General features: G+C 39.3%; 1 protein-coding gene across 1 annotated transcript in view; it reads right to left on the bottom strand.

Annotated features, from left to right (window-relative positions):
* The window catches only part of LOC138296828 (calpain-1 catalytic subunit-like), a 681,165-nt gene extending 658,981 nt beyond the window's left edge, over nt 1-22,184 (bottom strand). The window contains exon 1 of the mRNA XM_069236289.1: nt 21,852-22,184. Within this exon, the coding sequence (XP_069092390.1) occupies nt 21,852-22,097 (246 nt within the window). The 5' untranslated portion in view covers nt 22,098-22,184. The remainder of the gene's footprint in view (nt 1-21,851) is intronic.
* Between the last annotated feature and the right edge of the window lie 254 nt (nt 22,185-22,438).

Raw genomic sequence — 22,438 nt, 5'->3', positions numbered from 1 at the left:
AAGAAAGGAGTTTCTAGATCTCCGACCAGCCTTAAGATCTATCAATGCTTGATTTGGCCTTATCCACCCTTCTTTCTTTAAAGTTACCTTCAAAAACAGAACAACTACTTTTGAAAATCCGTCAGATTTGAAGCTATTTATAAATATTCACAAAGGGGAGGCTGTGGATCTCAATAAGACTTGATTAAACAATGTGGGACTCTTAACTTTTTTAGTTTTCCTCCACAGGTGTTAAAATAGCTAAAATGTCAAGTTAAGAAATCCCCTTCTCCAAATGTGTCCATATTCTCGTAGATCTCGACATCACATTGTTATTTCCCTTCTTGGTAAGTCTAGTCATCTGTTGTTAATATTGTAAAGTACATATTTCTGTTTTAATCTTTCTCCCCCTTATGCTACTTAGGCCCATAATTATACTTTTTTAGCGCCACATTTGCGCCACTTTTTTGACGCAAAAGCGGCGCAAACTTACAAAATACAATTGTATTTTGTAAGTTTGCGCTGCTTTTGCGTCAAAAAATGACGCAAATGAGGCGCAAAAAAAGTATAAATAAGGGCCTTAGTATTTCAACTGCTTGGGGGTATCGTTGCTGATTGGCCTCTAATTTTCTTGCTACACCCTTTCTCCCGTTCAAAATATATTTCTTCTTTTGAAGACACTTATGACTAAAGCTTTTTGGCTTTTTGTCATCTTCTTTATCCTCTATCATTGGGGTGCTTTCGCTAACTCCTTACTCCTTTTTCTCTCGTATATATATATATTTTTCTTCTGTCTCTCTCTCACTCTCGTCTTTCACTTCCTTTTTTACCTTATAATGCAATGTTGGCATCAGCAAGCAACCACATATAGATATATGTTCATAACTCTCCATTCTATCTTATTCTATGATTCATATGTTGTCTGCACTCTAGGTTTACTTACGGTTTTGTTGTCTAAATGTTTCCCATTGTTCCCTAAATGACCAGTCGTCGTATTATCTCATGGAATGTCAAGGGTTTACGTGATCTGGTTAAGAAACAAAGAGTGCTCCAACATCTCTCTAAATTAAATTGTCAGGTTGCTCTCTTACAAGAAACACATCTTCAGGATCAGGATTTTAAAGGTTTGAGTAGAAATTGGGTAGGTCATGTATTTAGGTTCCTGTAAAGACGGAGACCGGCAGTAACAGGTAATATTTTATTCTAAAATATGCGGGGACTTTACAGGAGCAATGTCGGAACCGCTCCGTTCATTCTGATCCTTTCCTTCCCAACCGCCACCTTCCGAACCCCCGTCTCGTAGATCGAATGTGAATGTCAACCTTTCACATTCGATCTACGCACCACACATCTTCCCCTCTTATCAACAACAACAAAACAAATAACATACTTAAAATTTGGAAAATACATATAAGAGAAAATACATAATACATGTACCTCTAAAGGAAATTAATTTTTTACATTGAATTGGAAGCATTCCCATTTAGTTAACTTCCCATCACAAATTCATTGAAATGCCTTGGTAATTTCCTTTCTCTCAAACTTTTACGAATAGGTATCACGTCATCCTCCCGATTCCTAGATTCAAGACCACGGAATTCACCGCCTCCTTCACCTCTGTCTGGCCGCGCATCCTCGTATCCCCACAAATATCCACTCTCTTCATCAAAATCTTCACACCCAAATTCCTGGGGAATGTTACTTGCTTTAAACAAACTCACATGCCGCAAATTACGTACTCTTCCATCCTCAAGCTGAACTGCACCATTCAATACCTTCACCACTTTCATAGGGCGTGACCATCTCGCATTCCCTTTATTTATTAGCCCAAAATTCTTCACACGTACGTACTGTCCAACTGCCAAGTTTGGCATATTTTTTCCACTATTGATTTTGCTTAAAACTTTGTTTTGATACTCTTGCACCTGATTTCTCACAGAGCTAAAGTCTACCCCACCAAAACTTCCTTGCCTTCTGTTCATCAACCACCAAGGGATTAGTTTAGAAGATGGTTTCCGACCCCTCAGTAACTCAAAAGGTGTTTTCCAGTGACTGAATGTGGCGTAATTCTGTATGATAACAACATATTTTGGATGGCCTCCTTCCAAGACAAATTAGATTCTAAAGCTAATTGTATAGTGTCCTTAATAACCTTGTTGAACCTTTCAACCTGACCATTGCCTTCAGGATGGTATAATGACACCCTCACATGATTTACCCCACAGCTCTTCAAAAAGGAACTCATCTTAACAGAAGTAAGTTGTACACCATTGTCTGAAACAATAGTTTCAGGAATTCCTTCCCTCGCAAATACATCTTTTAAGAATTGGATCACAGTATCAGTAGTTATATTGCCAACCATACGAACCTCTGGCCATTTGGAAAAATAATCCACTAGGACAATCGCGTACCCTTCCTTAGCAGGTAAGTTAACAAACGGACCCATAAAATCAATTGCAACTTTGCGCCACGGCCCATCAGGCAACTCAACCAACTGTAATGGTACCACTAATGGTTTCACAGACTTATCACTCAGTACACACTTACCACACTCTCTTACCCAACGATCTACCATACCATCTAACCCCGGCCACCAAAAAACGTCTTTGATCTTCCTCCTGGTACTTGCCATGCCACCATGACCTTCATGTCCCAACTTAACAATGGTATCACGCATCACATAGGGAGGCACAATTTTATCACCTCTTAATATAATATCATTCGACACAGACAATTCCTCTTTAATCTTCCAAAATGTACTGCTCTCACCTCGTAAACTACGTTCTGATGGCCATCCTTTCAAAATAAACTCCTTCACTTTCAACAAAACCTCATCCTTCTACATTTCTCTCATCCACACGCATTCAGATAAATTGTCATGCACATTCCCATTTTGCAGAAACATAGCATCCCTATAAGTGAACGCAACATCACACTCTCCATCATCAATTTCCTCGGCACTACTATGCGATAGTGGTAACCGAGACAACCCATCTGCTACACAATTACTTTTCCCTGGAAGATGCAAAATCTCAAAGTGATACATTTGTAATTTGGAAGCCAACCTTGCCAACCTAGGAGTGAGGTTCCTTCCCCCTCCCGCGCTCAAAATATTAATCAGAGGTTTGTGATCCGTACAAATTTTAAATTTGCGCCCCCATATGTACATCCTAAATCGTTGCACAGCCCACGTAGCGGCCAATAACTCCTTCTCAATTACAGAATAGTTCCTCTCTGCTTGAGACAGAGTACGAGAAGCATATGCAACCACCCATGTGTCTCCTTTCTTCTTCTGAGACAAAACCGCACCAATACCATATGCGGAAGCATCTACTGCTATAATACATTCAGCAGTTTCATCAAACGATTTGAGACAAGAGGCATTGACAATTTCTTTCTTTATAGTCGAAAACTCCTTGGAATGTATCTCTGTCCAGCAGAACGTCGCATTTTTCCTCAGCAAGGCACGGAGGTTCTCCACCTTGGATGCAAAGTTTTCCACAAAGCGAGAATAAAACTCTGCTAGGCCTAAAAATGATAACAATTGTTCCTTGCACCTTGGTTCTGGAGCCTCACTAATAGCTTTGATGTGACTAACCTTAGGTCGAATACCATCCTTAGAAATAATATGACCTAAATATTCCACGTGGCTCTCTCCAAATTTGCACTTTTGATCCTTAGCAGTTAATCCATAGTCACTCAGTGCTTGCAATACTATTTTTAAGTTCCGGTCATGCTCACTTCTGTCGCGACCATATACTAAAATGTCATCCTGGAATACCTTTGCCCCCTTAACATTCGAAAGTATTTTGGACAATTCCCTCTGAAAAACTGCAGACGCACTAGCCAATCCAAACGGCATCCTTTTGTACTGGAACATCCCCTCTGGTGTAATAAAAGCTGTACAATGTTTAGACTCAGGACTTAAATGTATCTGGTGATACGCACTTGCCAAGTCGATGGTTGAAAATACAGTAGCATCTCCAATAGACGACATCAATTCCTGCAAATTTGGTAAAGGAAATGTATCTATCCAAATTGCATCATTGAGTGCCCGCAGGTCAACACACAACCTGAGGTCCCCACTGGATTTTACCGAAATTACAATCGGAGAAACCCAATCGGAGCACTCAATGGGTTCAATAATATCATTATCACACAAATCCTTTAACATCTCCTTCAATTTTTCTCTATAATTCAAGGGAACATTCCTCAACTTCTGCCTTATGGGAACAGCATTCTCCTTTAATACAATTGTATGTCTAAAATTTTTCATACTTCCCAAACAACCACTAAACACGGTGGGAAATAGTCCCTTTATATCATGATACAAATCATCCTGTGACGTATCCATACTCACAATGTACACTGGCGGAGTAGCATTAGGGTCCACCCTCAACCCCAATTGACATATATGTGGCCAACCCAGAATAGTTGCCCCTCCTTCTGCCACAAGAACTTCACCTGAACACTTCTTTCCAGCATATTCGATTTCTGCCTGTATTTTTCCTACAATAGCAATTTTATGACCAGAATAACTGCATGGACTGTTTTTTGTTTTTTGTAAACTCCTTCCAGGCCACAACTGATTAAATAGAGACTTGCCTATTATAGTGTACCACGCACACGAGTCCACCATAACTTCCAGTCGTGCACCGTCAATATTTATATAACACTTCGGAAATTGAAGCTTTTTTCCCTTAATGTTACGCTCTTGAATACTTAGTACCAAATTCTGAATTCCTCCCTCAACCTCATCATCATCCACATTCTCCACAACACAACTCACTTTTTTCTCGAAACTTCTGCAGACGCGTGCAAAATGTCCCTTTTTTTTACATGCACTGCAATTTTTCCCAATCGCCGGACAACCATTAAAATTTGCAAAATGCAAACTGGCGCCGCATCTAAAGCACACTCTAGTATTGTTATTCATGCCAGACTTGTTATCCCCACTACCAGACCAGGAAACCATTTTTTTCTTTTTATCCTTGCAATCCCTGTCTTTGCTTACGGTACAAACGTTGTCACAATCTTTAACTTCCCTCCTCATAGTTTGTATGCAATCTTCGGTAATCTCAATGCTCCTCGCCACTTCAACAGCCGTTTTTAAAGATATTTCCCCAGAAGACCAAAGTTTCTCCTGTATTTTTTTAGATTTAGTCTTCATTAATAATTGGTCCCTTAAAACTTGGTCATATGTCATATTGTCAAAAGCACACGTAACCGCTAAGCCTCTTAACACTGCCATATACTGGTCAATAGACTCATCAACCTTCTGTTCCCTGGAATAAAATGTATATCTTTCCATAACTACATTTATTTTCCGGCCATACCTATCCTGTAACTGTTGTAAAGCACATTTATACACATCTACCCCATGCACATTATCTACAGGTGGTAAATTTTTAAATTCCCTTAACCCTACAGCGCCCAAACGATGTTTAAGCAATGACAGGTGCCTATCAGGTGAACATTCGCCCTCTTCCAACACATCAACATATGCCTCAAATAAATCCAACCACAATTCCCACTGAATGGGCGGATCTCCTGGTTCATTCAAAAAAAATGGTGGAGGTTGAATACTAGACATTCTGTAATTAATAATGTCCTATATCAATAATTACTGAATGCAGTTGTATTATTATTATTTTTTTTTTAAAACAGAGTCCAGTCACAATAAATTCCGGCACATCCAACAAGTCAAATGTATAGATAAAGGTTCTTTTTGTAATTATAAGCACAAGGTGTGCCTATCACCGTATTCCAAATTAAACGTACCAAATTCCTTGTAATTGTATTTATAGCACACTAAACGTGCCTAGTTCCTTGTAATTGTAGACAATATTTGCAGGTACAAAGTCTACTCCTTAAAGATGGCTGCCAATTTTCTATTTGTAGGCACACAGGTGTGCCTATCACCGTGTTCCTTAATAAAGATTGAAAAGATCTCCAAACCACTTCAAAATGGCTGCTTCAACTGTGTTGTTCACTCTCTAGAGTAATTTGGGCACACTCCAACCCATAATTCCTGGCGTAGTTGCAGATATTTTTCCGAAACAGGAATCTTGCCAATACAGGACATCAAGAAGTACTTAATGCGCCGCCCCTCAAGTTATGGAAACACCAGCAGCCAGAAATTCGCCGAAAATAAAAGCACGATCCTCACCTCCGACATCGCTCCTGCCCGCCTCGTCGCCACTGTAAAGACGGAGACCGGCAGTAACAGGTAATATTTTATTCTAAAATATGCGGGGACTTTACAGGAGCAATGTCGGAACCGCTCCGTTCATTCTGATCCTTTCCTTCCCAACCGCCACCTTCCGAACCCCCGTCTCGTAGATCGAATGTGAATGTCAACCTTTCACATTCGATCTACGCACCACAGTTCCTCTGCAGAACACAACAAGAAATGAGTAATACTTTTGTTTCACAAATCCTTACAAATACAGGTTCTAGAAGAAGTCAAAGCTAATGCAGGCAGATGGATTCTATTGACCACTAAGATTAATGGTACACTATTTTCCATATGTAATGTTTATGGTCCTACTGGAGTAGAACCTCAATTTTGGGGTCAATTTTTCTTCTTTATTACTATCTTGCAAATCAGATAATTTTGTGGTAGGAGGTGATTATTGTAACCAAATATTGGAACCTTAAGTTGATTGTCATTCTCAAAATTGTTATACTCCTTATAAAATGAAAAAACATTCCATCAAGTAATTTCCTCTAGAGGACTACTTGATGTATGGAGAACTGCTCATCCAGACATATTAGAATTTTCATTTTACTCTCCAGTCCATCACTCATACTCTAGAGTGGATTTTATATTTGTTACGCAAAATATCCTACAATCAATTTTATATGCAGATATTGGGTCTATTCTTATATACAACCACGCTCCAGTTATTATTGATTTGAACTTCCCAAGCAATTCCCCCTCTTCTAATCACTGGAGATTTAATAACACCTTATTGCAAGACAAGGTATTTATTGAACAATTTACAGTGTTTTCAAAAGATTTTTTTTATGAACAACCTACCCTTTGATACTCAGATAAACTTTATATGGAATGCCTTTAAAGCTACAGCTAGAAGCTTTATTATAGATTACATTGCAACTAAGAAGAAAGCAAATTTAAAGTTTCCTTTCAACTGCTTGCACAGATTAAACATCTTGAACATGAAGATTTCTCCTCTAACAAACCAGATACTTTTTCCAGGTTGATTGATGGTAAATTACAATATAATAAGTGATCTTGGGGATGTGCATGTTGTACTCTACTCAAAATTAATTCCAAATTTTATGGGGGGAGGATAAAGCAGGCAAATTATTGGCAAATTATTTAAAGATTAAGGAACAAAAATCTAAAATCACTGTTATTACAGGCAAAATGGAAACAGACACACCAGTGACTCAAAAATCCTGGAATGCTTCACTGACTACAATACCACATTATACACTCCTGAAAGCACTCCTAATATAAATGATATTTATACTTTCTTCCAATCTATTCCTAAAGCAATGACACACAGAGTAGATTTGTCTTCTTTGGACTCTGAGTCATCTGAGGCAGAAATATAAAATGCCATTACCAAACTTCCAAAAGATGAAGCCCCTGGCCCTGATGGCTTCTCAATTGAGTTTTATTCAAAATTTGAATCTATTCTAGTTCCAAAGTAATTATCACTTATTCAATTTTTCATAACACAAGATCAAACAAAATGTACCTTTTCTGAAGCTCTGTTATGCTTAATCCCTAAAAAAGATAAAGATCTATCAAAATGTGAAAATTACAGACCTATATCCCTTGTAAATACTAATTGTAAAATCTTTGCAAAAGTCCTTGCCTTACGTATTAATCAGTTCGTCCCAGACTTAATAGACATACATCAGTCAGGTTTCGTTAAGGGATGATACATATCGGATAATTCCAGAACTTTTCTTAACATTATCCATTTAGCTTCTAAGTCTACAAAGCCTTCGATCGAGCCTGTTGGGATTTCATGTTTGGAGCATTAAAATGGCGTGGTTTTAGTCCTCACATTCTTAAACTTATTAGACTTTTATACTCCTCACCCTCTACATCTATTTTCGTTAATGGTAAATAATCCCAATACTTCCCCTTATATAGAGGTACTAGACAGAGATGTCAGTTCTCACCTTTTTTTATTTAAATTAACCCTTGAGCCTTTTTTAGAGAAAATATGCAGATCATCTGACTTTTATGGCTTTAAGTATAATGATTTGGAAATTAAATTCACAGCACATGCTGATGATATTTTGCATTTTATCTCTAACCCCAAGAAACTATCCCTGAATGTTTTCATTTGGTGCACAATTACTCCAGTGTCTCAGGGTATAAGCTTAATGTTGACAAATCAGAGGTTTTGCCATTAAATGCTTATTGTTTATCCAACATGTTTAAAGATACTGGCTTTACTTGGAACTCTAAGCATATCAAATGCTTGGGCATCCTATACTCTTAATTCTATTAAAGACACTATCTGAATCAATTTCAAAGACGTTGAGTCAAAAATGTCTAAATTGTCTAATAGATGGTACCCTCTAAATTTAACTTGGTGGAGGAGATTGGCCACAATCAGAATGATGATTTTGCCCATTCTAAATTTGTATTTGTCTATGCTCCCAGTTAAACGTCCCTCTGTTTTTTTTAAACTATAAATGCATTATATATTACATTTTTATGGAATAAATGTAAGTCTCATATATCATTAACTAAATTACAGGAATCTAGAGATAATGGTGGTGTCTTAAACTATATCACTTTGATTTTGTCTTGAAAAAAATATGGATGTCCCTTTCTTCTACCGTTCAGGACAAAACCACTATTTGGAGTCAACTAGAACACTTACAAATCACACCATTTACTTTCAGAGATGCAGTTCAGCTTTCAAAACCTTCAAAACCTCCTTAACTGAATGATTGATTAAATCCCTCCTCTCTCCTATAATCATTCACTCCATCTCTATTGCCATGCCATTACTTATTGTCTCTCATTCCTCACAGGAGAATCTCAAACAATTTGGTATAATAAAGATATCAAATTAAATAATAGAGTTCTCGCCTGGAAAGAATGGATACATAAAGGTATTATAACCTTAGATCATTTAAATTCATATAATGGTCTACTTGACTTTCAAGATATTCAACACACATTTCTTATTCCCTCTAATTATGCTGTGCAGTACCAGTATCTCCAAAATATCCTCTATAAAATTTTATCTCAATCTTCAAATTTACTTCCCCCCACACAGACCTTCTACCAATCACATAGCTTCTCCTCACAGGTCCAAGCGTCCTTTATATACAAAACTCTTATAAATACCTATACAGTGAGACCAAAGACTAAAATGAAATTAGCAAGGGAACAAGACTTCAATCAACAGTTTCATCTATATACATGGGAGAAAAAAATATGGTCAAAACTCCACACAACATCCCACTTGGCAGCTACAACCCAAACACTATTTTATTTTTTATAACAGACTGTACTATACTCCTATTGATCTTTATAAATTTAAACTTACTGCAGACAACAAATGTTGGTCGTGTTCTCCGGAAACAGTCACTATATGCACATGTTTTTTTAATTCCCTTTAGTTAAAACTTTTTGGATACAAGTTTGGGGTAAAATTAATCAGATTTTGTCTACCTATGTACCTTTCAGTATCTTACATAATTTTTGGGGTAGTACTTCTTCTACATGGCAATCCCAGACTATGCTTGGTAAATTTGTTGACCTACTTATCGTGTGAATGCTTATACTACTCAACTGCTAATCAAAAGAGACAAGCTATGGCTTCCTCTCACTTCTTTTCTTTCGCAACAAAAGACCTTTCATACCACTGCCAGTACTGTTTTTGAACCTTGATTGTCTGTTTAGAATCAATGGTTGCTCTATTTTAAATATGTGATTTTCAATTTGCACTGTTTAATTTTCTTTTCTTCTCTTTTCTCTCTTCTCTTTTATTTCTTTACTGAAACCGAAAATGCCAGTATTTTATAGTACAATATTATATTCCTGTTGAGTTTATAAAATGTTTTCATAGGTACGATTATCTTTATATTTTTCTAGTTCAATACACTTTTTTGATTTTGTTCGGACGTATGTAATACAATTCTATATATTTCTTGTTTTACTAATGTATGCTAAGTTATTTAATAAAGCATTATTAAACAAAAAAAAATACAAGTGCAAATAATGAAAGGACACTAATAAAGCTATTATTCAGTTCTAGGTCAATGTATCATTGAAGGGACAAACACGTGAAGAAAAAAGTGAAACTTGCATGGGTTGACCATTGAGAAGCAAAGACGTGAGAGTGACGATGAACCCAACCAATGGTAAGTAATGGCCCTTTGTGGTTTTTATTTTTGGTAAACAAAAAATCTCTGCAAGGGACAGCGCATGCAAGACCTAACATAGACTTTTGGTACCCTTTCACCAAAGTGGGAAAACAAATAGGACAATGTAACCATGAACAAAAAAAATCCACTTATTGAAACAAGCATTAGCACACCCAATAGGTCTTGCTTATGTGAGAGCTATTGGCTTTGCCAATGTCTTTTAGCCATGTTGTTGAGCAGCATGGTTGCTGTGCAACATGTTAGAAGTGATAATAAAGGGCTATGATACATGAATGGTACACTAAAAAAAGAGTGTTAAGACACAGCCAGTGGGTAGGATTGGGGGACAACACAGACAACAGGAAGGGGGGGATGAAAGAGAAGAGACAACAAGGACAAAGGGAGGAAGGGAAGAGGCAACACAGACAATGGGAGGGTGGGAGTTTGGAGGAAAAAGTAACACTGACAACTGGAGGGTAAGGGTTGGGAGGGGAGAAGCAACATGTGCAAGAGGGGGATGGGAGGGAAGAAGGAACAAGGACAACTGCGTTGGGTAGAAAGAGAAATATTACCCAATCACAGCGCCAGGAGTGGAAGTACCCTAATCAAGATGATTAGTATGTGGTGCATGCTGCAGACGAAAGAAGAGGAAGTGAAGCCGGTATGTGCTGCCAAATTAGGAGGCAGCAAATGAGAGTGATAATGAAGTTCACAAATGATAAGCAATATGCAGGCTCCAAGCCTCTTGTAGAAAACAATATATATCTCAGGTGAGACCTAATAATTGTTCAATCTGGATCAACAGTGCTCACTAGTTAATGGCTGCCTTTACTCATGTATTCTGCAGGCTCATCTGCACAGATCCCCAAAATACTGTTATGTTATGTAATATCCCTTCATGCAATGTTATGCTATATTGAAGTATGACTTTGAATAGTGTCACATGCAATGGCAGGCCCTGTTACATAATGAAATGCAATGGATGTCTTGTAGAGCACACTGTTTGGTAGTTTTGGTAGTCTCTTAGAGGTGGAGAGGCTTACTCTCTGGGGAAGGTCCTATTCTAAAAAATAAATAATGAGGACGTCTGAAATTATGCAGCGATGTTAGACAAAATTATGTGGCATAGTTGAACCAAATTATGTGGCTAGAAAAGCCAAATTATGTGGTGTAAAGTAACATATTTTGGAATGGTAATACTGCACTATTTTTTCATTTTGACAAATGTGAACTCTGGGCAGAGGTTTCACCTTAGAGGTGACCGGTTAAGCTTTACAAAGGATCCATTGCACGACTAAACATGTTGGCCGCATTTTCAGTAATTTATGATTCGCTTAAGCTAAAAACAGATTAATCTGCAGATTATGAAGTGGATGATGCATTATGTGGCAAATTGGTGTGTTTTTGCCTAATGGAGGCAGGAAACTTACAAATAGGAGCTCTGATAACTGTGCTTTGGTTTGTCTATTCAGCCCAAGCCATTTCCTGTTTTTAACTCCCCATTAAAAGCCGCACATGAAGCATTGCTTCTTTTCTTCTACAACAGGCAGGGCAGGGCTGGACGTAGCGGGCATCTGGCGTTTTCCCGGGATGCTGGAAGAGTGGGGGCCGGTTTCGCAGTGGCAGGGGCAAGTTTTTTTTTACTGGGGGCCGGTTTTGCAGCAATCGTGCAATATCGGCCTCCAGTAACAAAAGTAGCAGTGCTTCACACTTGCAATCCCCCTCTACCACCTTCCCCCCCGGGGCTGGTCTGACAAAATTGTCAGGGCTGCATTGGGTTCCCAGTCCGTCCCTGACAACGGGCTGTTCAATATTTCTCAGAATTGCTAGTCTGAAGTTTAATGAGTGACAGAAAAAAACACTGATTGAAGTGTCAGTGTGGGAAAATTATTGAGAAAATGGACACCAAGCAAGGGCATTGCATGGAGCTGACGAACAGCTCAAGGTTGGAGCTACCACCATAAGAGGCTGAACTGCATGCATAGCTGTAACAAACGTGCCACTGCTTACACACACACGCGTTATATATATTTTTTTTAAACTTACAGGCATTTCCTCTGCTGGTGCACTGCCCTCTTTAATAAAGGACCCTCATTCAACCAGTGTTGCTTGGCACTTTCAGTAAAGCTTTAAAGAGCTATTCAATCTGTGCCACTCAGCACTTTCAGGAAATCTTCAAGGAGCTGCATTCAACCAGGGCCTCTTGACACTTTTAGTAAAGCTTCAAGGAGCTGCATTCAACCAGTGCTCACCTTCAGCAAAGTTTCAAGGATCTCTCGTCTACCAGTGCTGCTTGGCACTTTCAGTAAAGCCAGTGGTGCTCGACCAGCTTTCAGAGTGGGGGTGCTACTATCAATGTTTAAACAAAATATCAAGTTGTAAATATCGGGAAACCGAAATACCAGAAATAAAATACTGTGATGCAAGAATATTGCTGACAAGAATGTTGTTTTTTGAGGTAATTAATATAATTTTAAATAATATTAATGTTTTTACTATTGTTTTCAGTAATATATCAGTTAAAAATAATGTTTTAATTATTTTTATGTTTTTGTCAATATATTAATTTTATGACACTGTTGTTTATATAGATACTATATATTAATTGTTTTTAATATATATCTTGTATTTTAAGTAACTTAGATTTTTTAGTAATTTATAGTGTTATAGCAGGCTATTGGGTTTGTAGGGGAATAGGGTGGGAAGTTAATTAGGTAATAATTCATTAAGAATTATTTAATACATTTTATTTAGCTCTATGATTGATTTTTATTATGTAATTTAGGTAACGCTGATTTATTTTTATTTTGTGGTATGTGCGGGCTTTTACATTTGTAGGGGCATAGGGTGGGAAGGTAATTACGTAAAAGTTGATGAACAATGAAGTATCAATTGGTAATTAACTATTTAATTAATTTGTCATTATTTAAAATATGGAATACTGATTAATTTACTTATAATTTAGTTGTGCGATGCTAAGTTTGTAGGGGTATAGGGTGGGAAGTTAATTAAGTAGTAATTAATTAACTATTAATTAGTCAGTCAAATAACTTTATTCGGCAATTGCCATAAAAGTGCATACAAAGACACATATTACAAATCTGTAAATAGTATAAAACACAATTAAAAACTGTAAAAACAAATTCTAAAAACACCATGTAAGCATCAGATCTAAAACCCCTTGACATGTAACAAATAGATATACTAAAACATGATTAAGAATCGCAAAAACACAAGATTTACAAATGTTATCTCAGAATAGAAGTCTCTCACAAACATATAGAGATTAAGATAGAGTAGACCTTTTCCTAATACTTAAAGAAGCTATAACAAAATTTAGTACGTAATGACAAGTTCTCTCTTTGACTGAACTATTAGTTATAATTAGTAAATTAACAATCTAATTGCATTTTAAATATGTAAATTATGGAACACTTATTTATTTAGTTATATTTTAGTTGCAGGCTGCTAAATTTGATGGGGTCTAGGGTGGGAAGTTAATTATGTAATAATTTTCTCAACAATTATTTATTAATTAAATATTTAATTAATTTTAAATATGTAAATTATGGAATACTTATTTGTTTAGTTATATTTTAGGTGCAGGCGGCTAGGTTTGTTGTAGTATAGGGTTGGAAGGATATTTATTCATAATTGAATTACTATTTATTAAACACACACACACATATTTTTCCAAGTTAACTAATCATTTGTATATTAAGAGATTCATATTTTTTTACATTCATGGGGTTACTCATATATGTCATGTATTTGAAGTGCAGTACTTTCGCTACACTTAGTTAGACTGCAGTAGGAATAGTAAAATTAGCCCTTCCGAAGTCCAATACTTTTCCTACTTTTGTTCTGTTCGGAGGGGGAGTTGTAACTTTTACCCCTTTGAAATCCAATGTTTTCCCTACTGTTCCACAGACTGAAGCGGTAATAATAAAGTTAACCCATCCGAAGGTCAGTGCTTTCCCTACTGTTGCACAGACTGGAGTGGGAATAGTAACTTTTACCCCTCCTAAGTCCAACACTTTCTTTACTGTTGCAGTGTTTAGAGAGGGAATAGTAAACATAATCCCTCCGAGGTCCAATGCTTTCTCTACTGTGGCAGAGGCTGGAGTGGGAATACTTCATTTTTTTTATATTCTATTTATTGTGTACCATAATTAATATATGTTGGAAAATGGGTTATTGGTAAGGGCAGGTAAGAACCTACACTTAGGAATATGCCACTAACCTCCACTTAGGTCCAGTTAGGTCTCAGTAAATTAAACCTAGCTCAACCCTTGGTAGCTTGGCAACGAGCGACAAGGCTTAACTGAGGAGACAAAGCGTAAAGCATTTAAATATCACAAAACAGTAATGAAATGAAACACCCGAAACAGTTTAAAAATCCAAAATCAATTTATAAAAATAGATTATATTTTTATCTTTAACATGACACCAAAACGAATAAAATCGGATAAGAGGAACCAGAGATATGAATTTTTAAAGAATTATTGCTTTCTAGTGCATAAAAGCAACTAGCTCTCAAAGGGTTAAAAAAGGTCACACTGGAAAGGAACAAAGTCCAGAGTTCAGGCCACCCACGAGGTAACACTGTCACACTGTCACACTTACTTTAAGAAGTGTTTGATTTAGGAAAGTGATCCACAGCACCAGCCAAGGGTTCAGAGGCTATGGGGTGCCTCTTGGGGTCTGAGACTACAACTCCCACAATGCACCTCTTCAACTTATGGAGTTGCTCCAAATGTCTCCAAACTTCTGGATCTTCTTCCAGAGGTCCTTTTTGTGTCCTTGAAGTGTCCACAACTTGATCCAAGGTTCCAGAAGCTCTGAGTTGCTCCTTGGGAGTTGGGACTACAATTCCCAGAATGCATCTCCAATCAGGGGTAGGGCCTTCCCCCTGTGATGACCACTTCCTGTGAAGTGTGGCAAAAATCAATCCCAGGGAGCAACATTCCTCAAAAACCCATCATGGCTGAAAGTGATTTTTGGAGGTTACATCTGGCTGAGACCACCCACTGGTGTGGCTAAAAATCCTAAACGCACCCCTCTCCTGCCCTCTCCTAATCTAATCAAGGGAGCACCTAATTGTCTGGGTTTGCAGGATGTGAGGGTGTTGCTGGGTTGCTCCAAATGTCCTTCTCTGCCTTTGAAGACCAGTTTGGCAGCCCTCCCCATTCCTGCTTCACCATCTGCTGAGGGGAGATCTCCTCCCCCAGGCACATCTCTTTGTGTGGAGCCAGGCCACTTCACACCTCATCAATGCAGCCTGGCCAGGCTGCCAGAGGCTGGCCAATCAGAGCACAGCAGCAAAAACACTGCAGCGGCTGAAGTTGGCAACTTTTCAGATAAAGTTTAAAACTCTTTACCTGAACAAGTTATATTAAATCCAACAACTGGAAGTTGTGGGATTTATTATAACAAATAATTTGATACCAAACTTCTGGTATCTGTTACTTAAGGGGACTTTTAAGATTAAAATAAAGTCTCCCCATTCTAGCCTTTGGAGGCCATTCACTACAATGAGGGAAAACAAATTTGGCTGTTTTACTTTCACCAGAGCTTATAAAACTATTTTTATAAGGTCCCTGCTTATAGCTACATGGCACCCAGCCCTAGGGGCACATAGGGCACACCTTAGGGGTGACTTATATGTAAAAATAAGGTAGTTTAAGACTTTGGAACTACCTTTAATTCCAAAGTAGAATGTGCATGTAACTTTAATTTAAAAGCAGCCAGCAAGGCAGGCCTGCCTTTAAAATGACACTGGGCACCTCAGCAGTGCACCTATGGGGGCAATACCTATGCTGGGGTCCCTAAACCTCCATGCCCTACCATATACTAGGGACTTATTGGTAGGCTGACTTAGCCAATTATAATTAGCCTAATTTGCATACTGATTTTACACAGAGCACAGGCCCTGGGACTGGTTAGCAGTACCCAGGGCACCATCAGAGTCAGGAAAACACCAGCAAAAAGTGGAAAATGGGGGCAAAAAGTTAGGGGGCCTCTGCAATCAGCCCCGTTCTCTCAACAATATAGCTTTTTCTTCATGACATAAATATATCTATGTGTGTGTGTCTGAAATGAAATATATATATATATATATATATATATATTCACACAGATATGTGATAAATGTGAAATATTTAAAAAAAACTAATGTAAAATAAATATTGTATTAATTATGTGCTGATATATATATATATATATATACATATATATATATACACACACACACCTGTTAATAAATAGTATTAAATATTAGAACTTATTTCATTTACATTATATTAAATTTATTTATATATTAAAATGTTTACATTTACTACTTTAAAATCTATATTTAAAAAAATCAATATATTTTTATATTTTTTTATGATATTAGTGTCAACAATATTTTTTTATGATATTTTGGTACTTACCATTATAAATATAGGAGTACAATATTGGGGTAAAATATATTTTCGATACAATATTTTTTGTCAGCAATCTTTTTTACCATGATATTGTGTCAGTGATCTACTGCCATCAGTGTTACGTTGCTGAAGACAAAGGGATTTTGAAAAATCCAAGAATCACACAGACAACAAGTGTGGCAAATACGTCACGCCCATTTTGTAGGACAGTGGTAAGGGTGTAGTATGTAGCCGGTGGTGCATTTTGGAGCACATTGCTGCCAATATATGGTGTTGTAATGTGCTGTCATTTACAAACAGCACATTTTCCACTGAAATGGCTACTAATTATGCACACACATGCAGTTTTACTGCTAAAACTATATAGTGCACAAAGGATCAGAAATCTCAGAGAACAATTATGTAGGGGTTTGAATGGGGAGCCCATAAGAAATGTCAGGACCAAATTAAGCTCCCATTGGGGCTTGATTAATTTTGCAGACCCTTAAGGAAACGTGTCACAAATGTGACTTTAACAGTAAGGGCTGATCCGGCAACTCCAAAGAAGCCCAAATGGTAAAAAAGGTAACCCTTAACAGTGTTCAAGGCAAGGCCTTGCCAGGCCAAAGACAGCACAAACAGAAGTGCTGATCTTCAAGAACAAGAACTTCCCCTGGGACTCCATGTGGTGGCCAGCAGATCTCGGTCCAACTCCATCACCCATGACAAGCCCAACATGGCTGCACAAGTGAACACATTCAGTTCCTCCTGCTTCCACATGCTATACATCCTCAAAACAAATCTTCAGATGGATTCCCAAGTGAACCAGCTTTAACGCCAGTGAAGCACTAATCACCACCAGACTTGACTGCGGCAACACACTCTACGCCTGAATCTCCAACCACTTCCTCCACTGTCTTTAGACCATCCAGAACTCGTCTGCCAGACTCGTCCTGGACCTCCCTTGGTGCACCTACATCATGCCTCACCTCAGAGATCTGCACTGGCTGAAGAAAAAAATGCTGCAAGTTCAAACTCCTCCCACATGCATACAAAGCACTGCACAGCATTGGACAAACCTACCTCGCCAGTTGTCTCTACTTCTATAAGCCCACCAGTCATCTACGCTCTGCCTCTCTCTCTTTCTGGCGCACACAATCAGCATCCGCAAAAGCACAGCAGGAGGCTTACTTTTCTCATACCTAGCATCCAAACCACGGAACAACCTTCTTCTATACTTAAGGGCCTCCTCCTGACTACTTCTGGAATTCCGCAAGAAGATGAAAAACTGGCTCTCCAACTAAGACCCTGCAGATACCTCTCACACCTGCTCAAGTGCCCGAGGGGCCACCCCTCGGGTGACAAATCCAAATAACACAACATAACAAAACACAAACAAGAGCACCTCCAACAAGAAGGCAGAAAGTGCATCAACATGACAGGAGGAGCACCAAGTCACAAATTTGTCCCAACGACAGCCATTTACATTTGGCTATTGAAAGACGCCCGGCTGCCAAGATGACATCACAAATCTCAGGAGGAAGATCAAAGGCATTCAACTGTCACTGCTCAATCTTCATACATGAAGGTGGGGTCCAGAGTTACTAAGATGAGTCGGGCCTTGTTAGACCTGTCAGCCTTAGGGTGGTTTTCTCCCAAGCGTTTTGCCTGCCTGCCTCCATCTTGCCTGGATTTTTGCTCTGTTGCTCCTTAGGACTCTGTGCACTTTACCATTGCTAACCTGTGCTAAAGCACATGTGATCACTCCCCTAAACATGGGTTGATTGGCATATACCTGACTGACATATTTAATTTACATGTAAGTCCCTTGTAGAGTGGTATAACATATACCCAGGGCCTGTAAATTAAATGCTACCTGTGGGCCTGCAGCACTTATTGTGCCACCCTTCTTAAGTCACACCTTGAAACTTGTCCCAGGCCTGCCTTTGCAGCCTGAAGGCAGTGGCTCATTGCCATGTAGACGTACCATTCAAAACCCCTTGTCAAACCTTGAACTCCCCTTTTATTACATATAAGTCACCCCTAAGGTAGAGCCTAAGTAGCCCTTAGGGTAGGGTGCTCAGTAATTAAAAGTTAGGACATGTACTTGTTAGTTTTACATGTCCTAGTAGTGAAAAACGTACACATTTGTTTTCTCACTACTGAAAGGCCTACCCCTCCCTTAAATCACTGAGTTGTAATTCCTAAACCAGAGGCAGTAGATATGTCATGTTTGGTACCTATAAACTTGTAATAATAAACCCTCTTTAAGAGTAAAGCTGGATTTATCATCACAAGTTTGAAAATACCACTTTTAGAAAGTTGGCATTTCCCTTCCCTTAGCCCTCTGTGCCTGTAACCTGCTTTAAATCACATTACTGGGTGTAGCTGACAGTTGGGACTTTGTAGATTCACCCCAGTCACATATTAGTGGGATTAGCAGAGCCTGAATGGGCAATTAACTGACTTGATGGAGTGAGCTGAGCTAAGCACAACCGCACTTGCAACTGAATAGGCTGGCTCTGCTACCACACAAGAGGCTTAACAACCCTGTATTGTCAATGCAGCCAGCTAGGAACCAGGGGAGGCAAGACATTTCTGGAACTTCACAGAACATTTCTGGAAACTTCACCCAACGTCTAGAACCAGGGCACCAGGGTATAAAAAATAGGGCTCTCAGACCTGTTCCTCGGTTCAATACTGGACCTGAGGAAGGACTCTCAGAGGACTGCCTGCTGCTGTGGCCTGCTGTGCACTCTGCCAGACTGCTTCTGTACCTGGAAGGACTGCTTTGCTGCCTGGAGCCTTCTTGGAACTTTCAGAGGTCAGCCCTGCTGTGGAGACCTGCATAACCACCTGCACCTTGCTCTTTGGAAATTACTCCAAGGGCAGTTTAGCTGGTCACAGGGACATAGCAGACTCCCACCATCCTAAACCTGCACCTGGATCCAGCTTGAGTGAGTCCTGAACCTCCCAAGAGGTCCATCCATTCCTGGACCCTTGGTTGTAGGGCTAAAGGTGCACAGATGGCCATTTTCTAATAGTGAGGCTTGCTATTTTGAACCTTAACCGTAAAACATTCATAACTCCAGTTCTACTAATTGGATGGCGTTTTTGGTGTCAAATAATTTAACAAAACTTTCTCTCTTTTACTAAATTATTTTGGGATTTTTATTGTGTTGTGTTGTCACTGTGTTGCTCTTTGTGTACTGCATAAATACTTAACACATTACCTCTAAGTTTAGCCTGACTGCTTTTTGTACCGAGCTACCCAGGGTTAAGCATAAGTTGAATTCAAGACTTTTTGTGGTTCAGTGGTTCACCCTGCAAGGGATTGTGGCTGTTGCTTGAACAGGGCTCATACCCAGTCAATGAACAATCCAGTTTCTCAGAGGCCCGGTCAGTCCTGATCTTCTTGAGAACTCGGGCAAAAGCGGTATTGGTGGAAAGGAGTATAGGAGTCTCTGGTTCCAGTCTAAATGGAAATGTGTCTTCAAAAGAGAGCTGCTTTGGAAACTCCAATGCGCAGAATTGCTGACATTGTGAGTTCTCCTCAGAGAAGCTTCCTCCCATTTTCGGTAGTGATGTTGGCCCAATCCAAGGCACCACAAGCAAACCAAGTGTAGGTCAGAGACAGACATCTGCCTGTGACATTCCTAGACCTGCCAACTTAATGAAAAGTTCACTGTGTGAGGAGGGGGTGCGGCTAAGAAAGGAGCAGGGCCTTGTGCCAAGACCTTCTTCTGTAAGAGGTACTTTTGCCCCCCACCCTTGATTGCCTCTACTCCAAACAAAAAGAACAAAATCTTGCCAAGGCTGCTGCTACCAATATCCTTGGGTGTTTTCACACTCCTTAATTGACATTGGTTACTCTGAGCCTCCCAAAAATAGCTGAAAAGCCACTTCTATGCTGTGGTTTCAAGCTGTTTTCCCTGATATCGGCTCCTCGCAGGGTGAGCATGTGAGAGGAGCCGATATTGTGTGACACACAGTGGCACAGTGTGAATTGGCAGGTATGCATTTCTCACATGGTTTATACCATGTAGGTTCATTGGGAAGCATGTCCTTAGCACACTGGGAGCAAAGCTAAAAAAAGGAGTAAAATATCAAAATAAAATTAAAAAAAGTGGTTGAAAAAAGACCAAGGTAACCCTATATAGGAACCATGCACATCACTTCCAATGAAGACAATGCTGACATGGATCCGATCTATAGCATTTGCCAGTACACAGAAGTACACAACGCAGTCTGCCATCAGGGAATATTCTAAAGTGAGGAATCTAGAGTTAGAAGTTTCTATAAGAAATGAACATGTTAACAGAGGGCTTCACTAGCCTTACAGGATTTTCCTTGGAAAACAACACAGACACATTGTTTTGCACCATGTAGTTTGTAGGAGTGCCTCATAGAATGTAGCACGTAACCTTCTGTGATTGACTAAATTTACCAAACTTGTTTCTAGAAAGATTTCTTGTGTCCTGCCAGGTACATATAGCATGCTATTAGTATTCTTTAGAAGTCTAATCCATTCAGCATATTGAACAATTACAGATTCAGGTCACAGAGCACAACTTTCACTTACTGTAAAACTAAAGAATGGGGTAAATAGTAATAACCTTTCGCTGTATTTCTGCTTTTCTAAGCGCTGTAAATAACAGTTCTTATTATTACCCAATTTAATGGCACTCAATTTACCAACCTCAGACAAATGATAGGTCAAAATGGGATGGCAGAATTTTAGGTTGTGATCAGCGGATCACCACATACTTCAGCAGGGAGCCTTTAATTCACTGAACTGGACCACGTGAACCACCCATGCCCTCCTCCCCACAACCTCCTAGGAAAGGTCAGCCTCATTAAGTATTTTTGCATTATTTCCTTAATGCTGCTCAAGAAATGGCAGCAAAATATGATTCTTTGTGACACAAATCTTTAGAAATTTTGCAGTAAATTGCACCATTTTGACACCATATGAAAAAACATTTTCAGGGAGTTTTAGGGTATTCTAATACTTTCAGAAGCATCTGGGGGAAGTTTGAAGTGGTGGGGAGGGGAATATTTCCCTGGATGCTCCCTGAGTTCACCTGTACTTACAGATGGGCGCATCCACTGTATCCCCTGCACCTTGGGGGAGTCTGGGCCCAGTTTATCATAGCCAATGGAAGCGGCAATGGCGGGGAAGTGGGGGTCCTCGAAGAGGGCGCCGCTGTCCAGGCACTGCTGCTTCAGGCTCTCGTAGTCTTGGTTCAGGTACTTGATGGCGTTGCTGTGCTCGCCGACCCCGTCCCCCTTCAGACGGTTATTCTTCAGCTTGGAGGCAATCTCGGCAAACGCCATCATGTTGTTACAGCTGAGGAGAGAGACAGAGACAGGAAAAGGGAGAGTGAGCGCTTAGCTCCGGTGAAATGGAAGTGGAGGGCTCTGGCCACGTGTGTATAAGAGGAGAAAAGACGCAAAGCAGATGCAAGCTGACTTATGATAATCAGTTTGGGGCCTGGGGGCGAGGACAAACAAAGTCCTAACCACAGAAAGAGCAAACAACTACAGGTGTGTTCCACGTGGTTGTGCAACTAACAAGCGGCCAAGACCAATTGGAGTCACGCTATATACAGCTGACGAGCCCCCATCAGGGTGAAACCAGTCTTAAGTCAGTGGGTTGGAATGGTACCCCGAGCAAATGC

This window comes from Pleurodeles waltl, chromosome 5, assembly GCF_031143425.1.
Source record: "Pleurodeles waltl isolate 20211129_DDA chromosome 5, aPleWal1.hap1.20221129, whole genome shotgun sequence".
Classification (NCBI taxonomy): Eukaryota; Metazoa; Chordata; class Amphibia; order Caudata; family Salamandridae; genus Pleurodeles; species Pleurodeles waltl.
The sequence above is the reverse complement of the archived record's forward strand: the minus strand, read 5'-3'. Positions and strand labels throughout refer to the sequence as shown.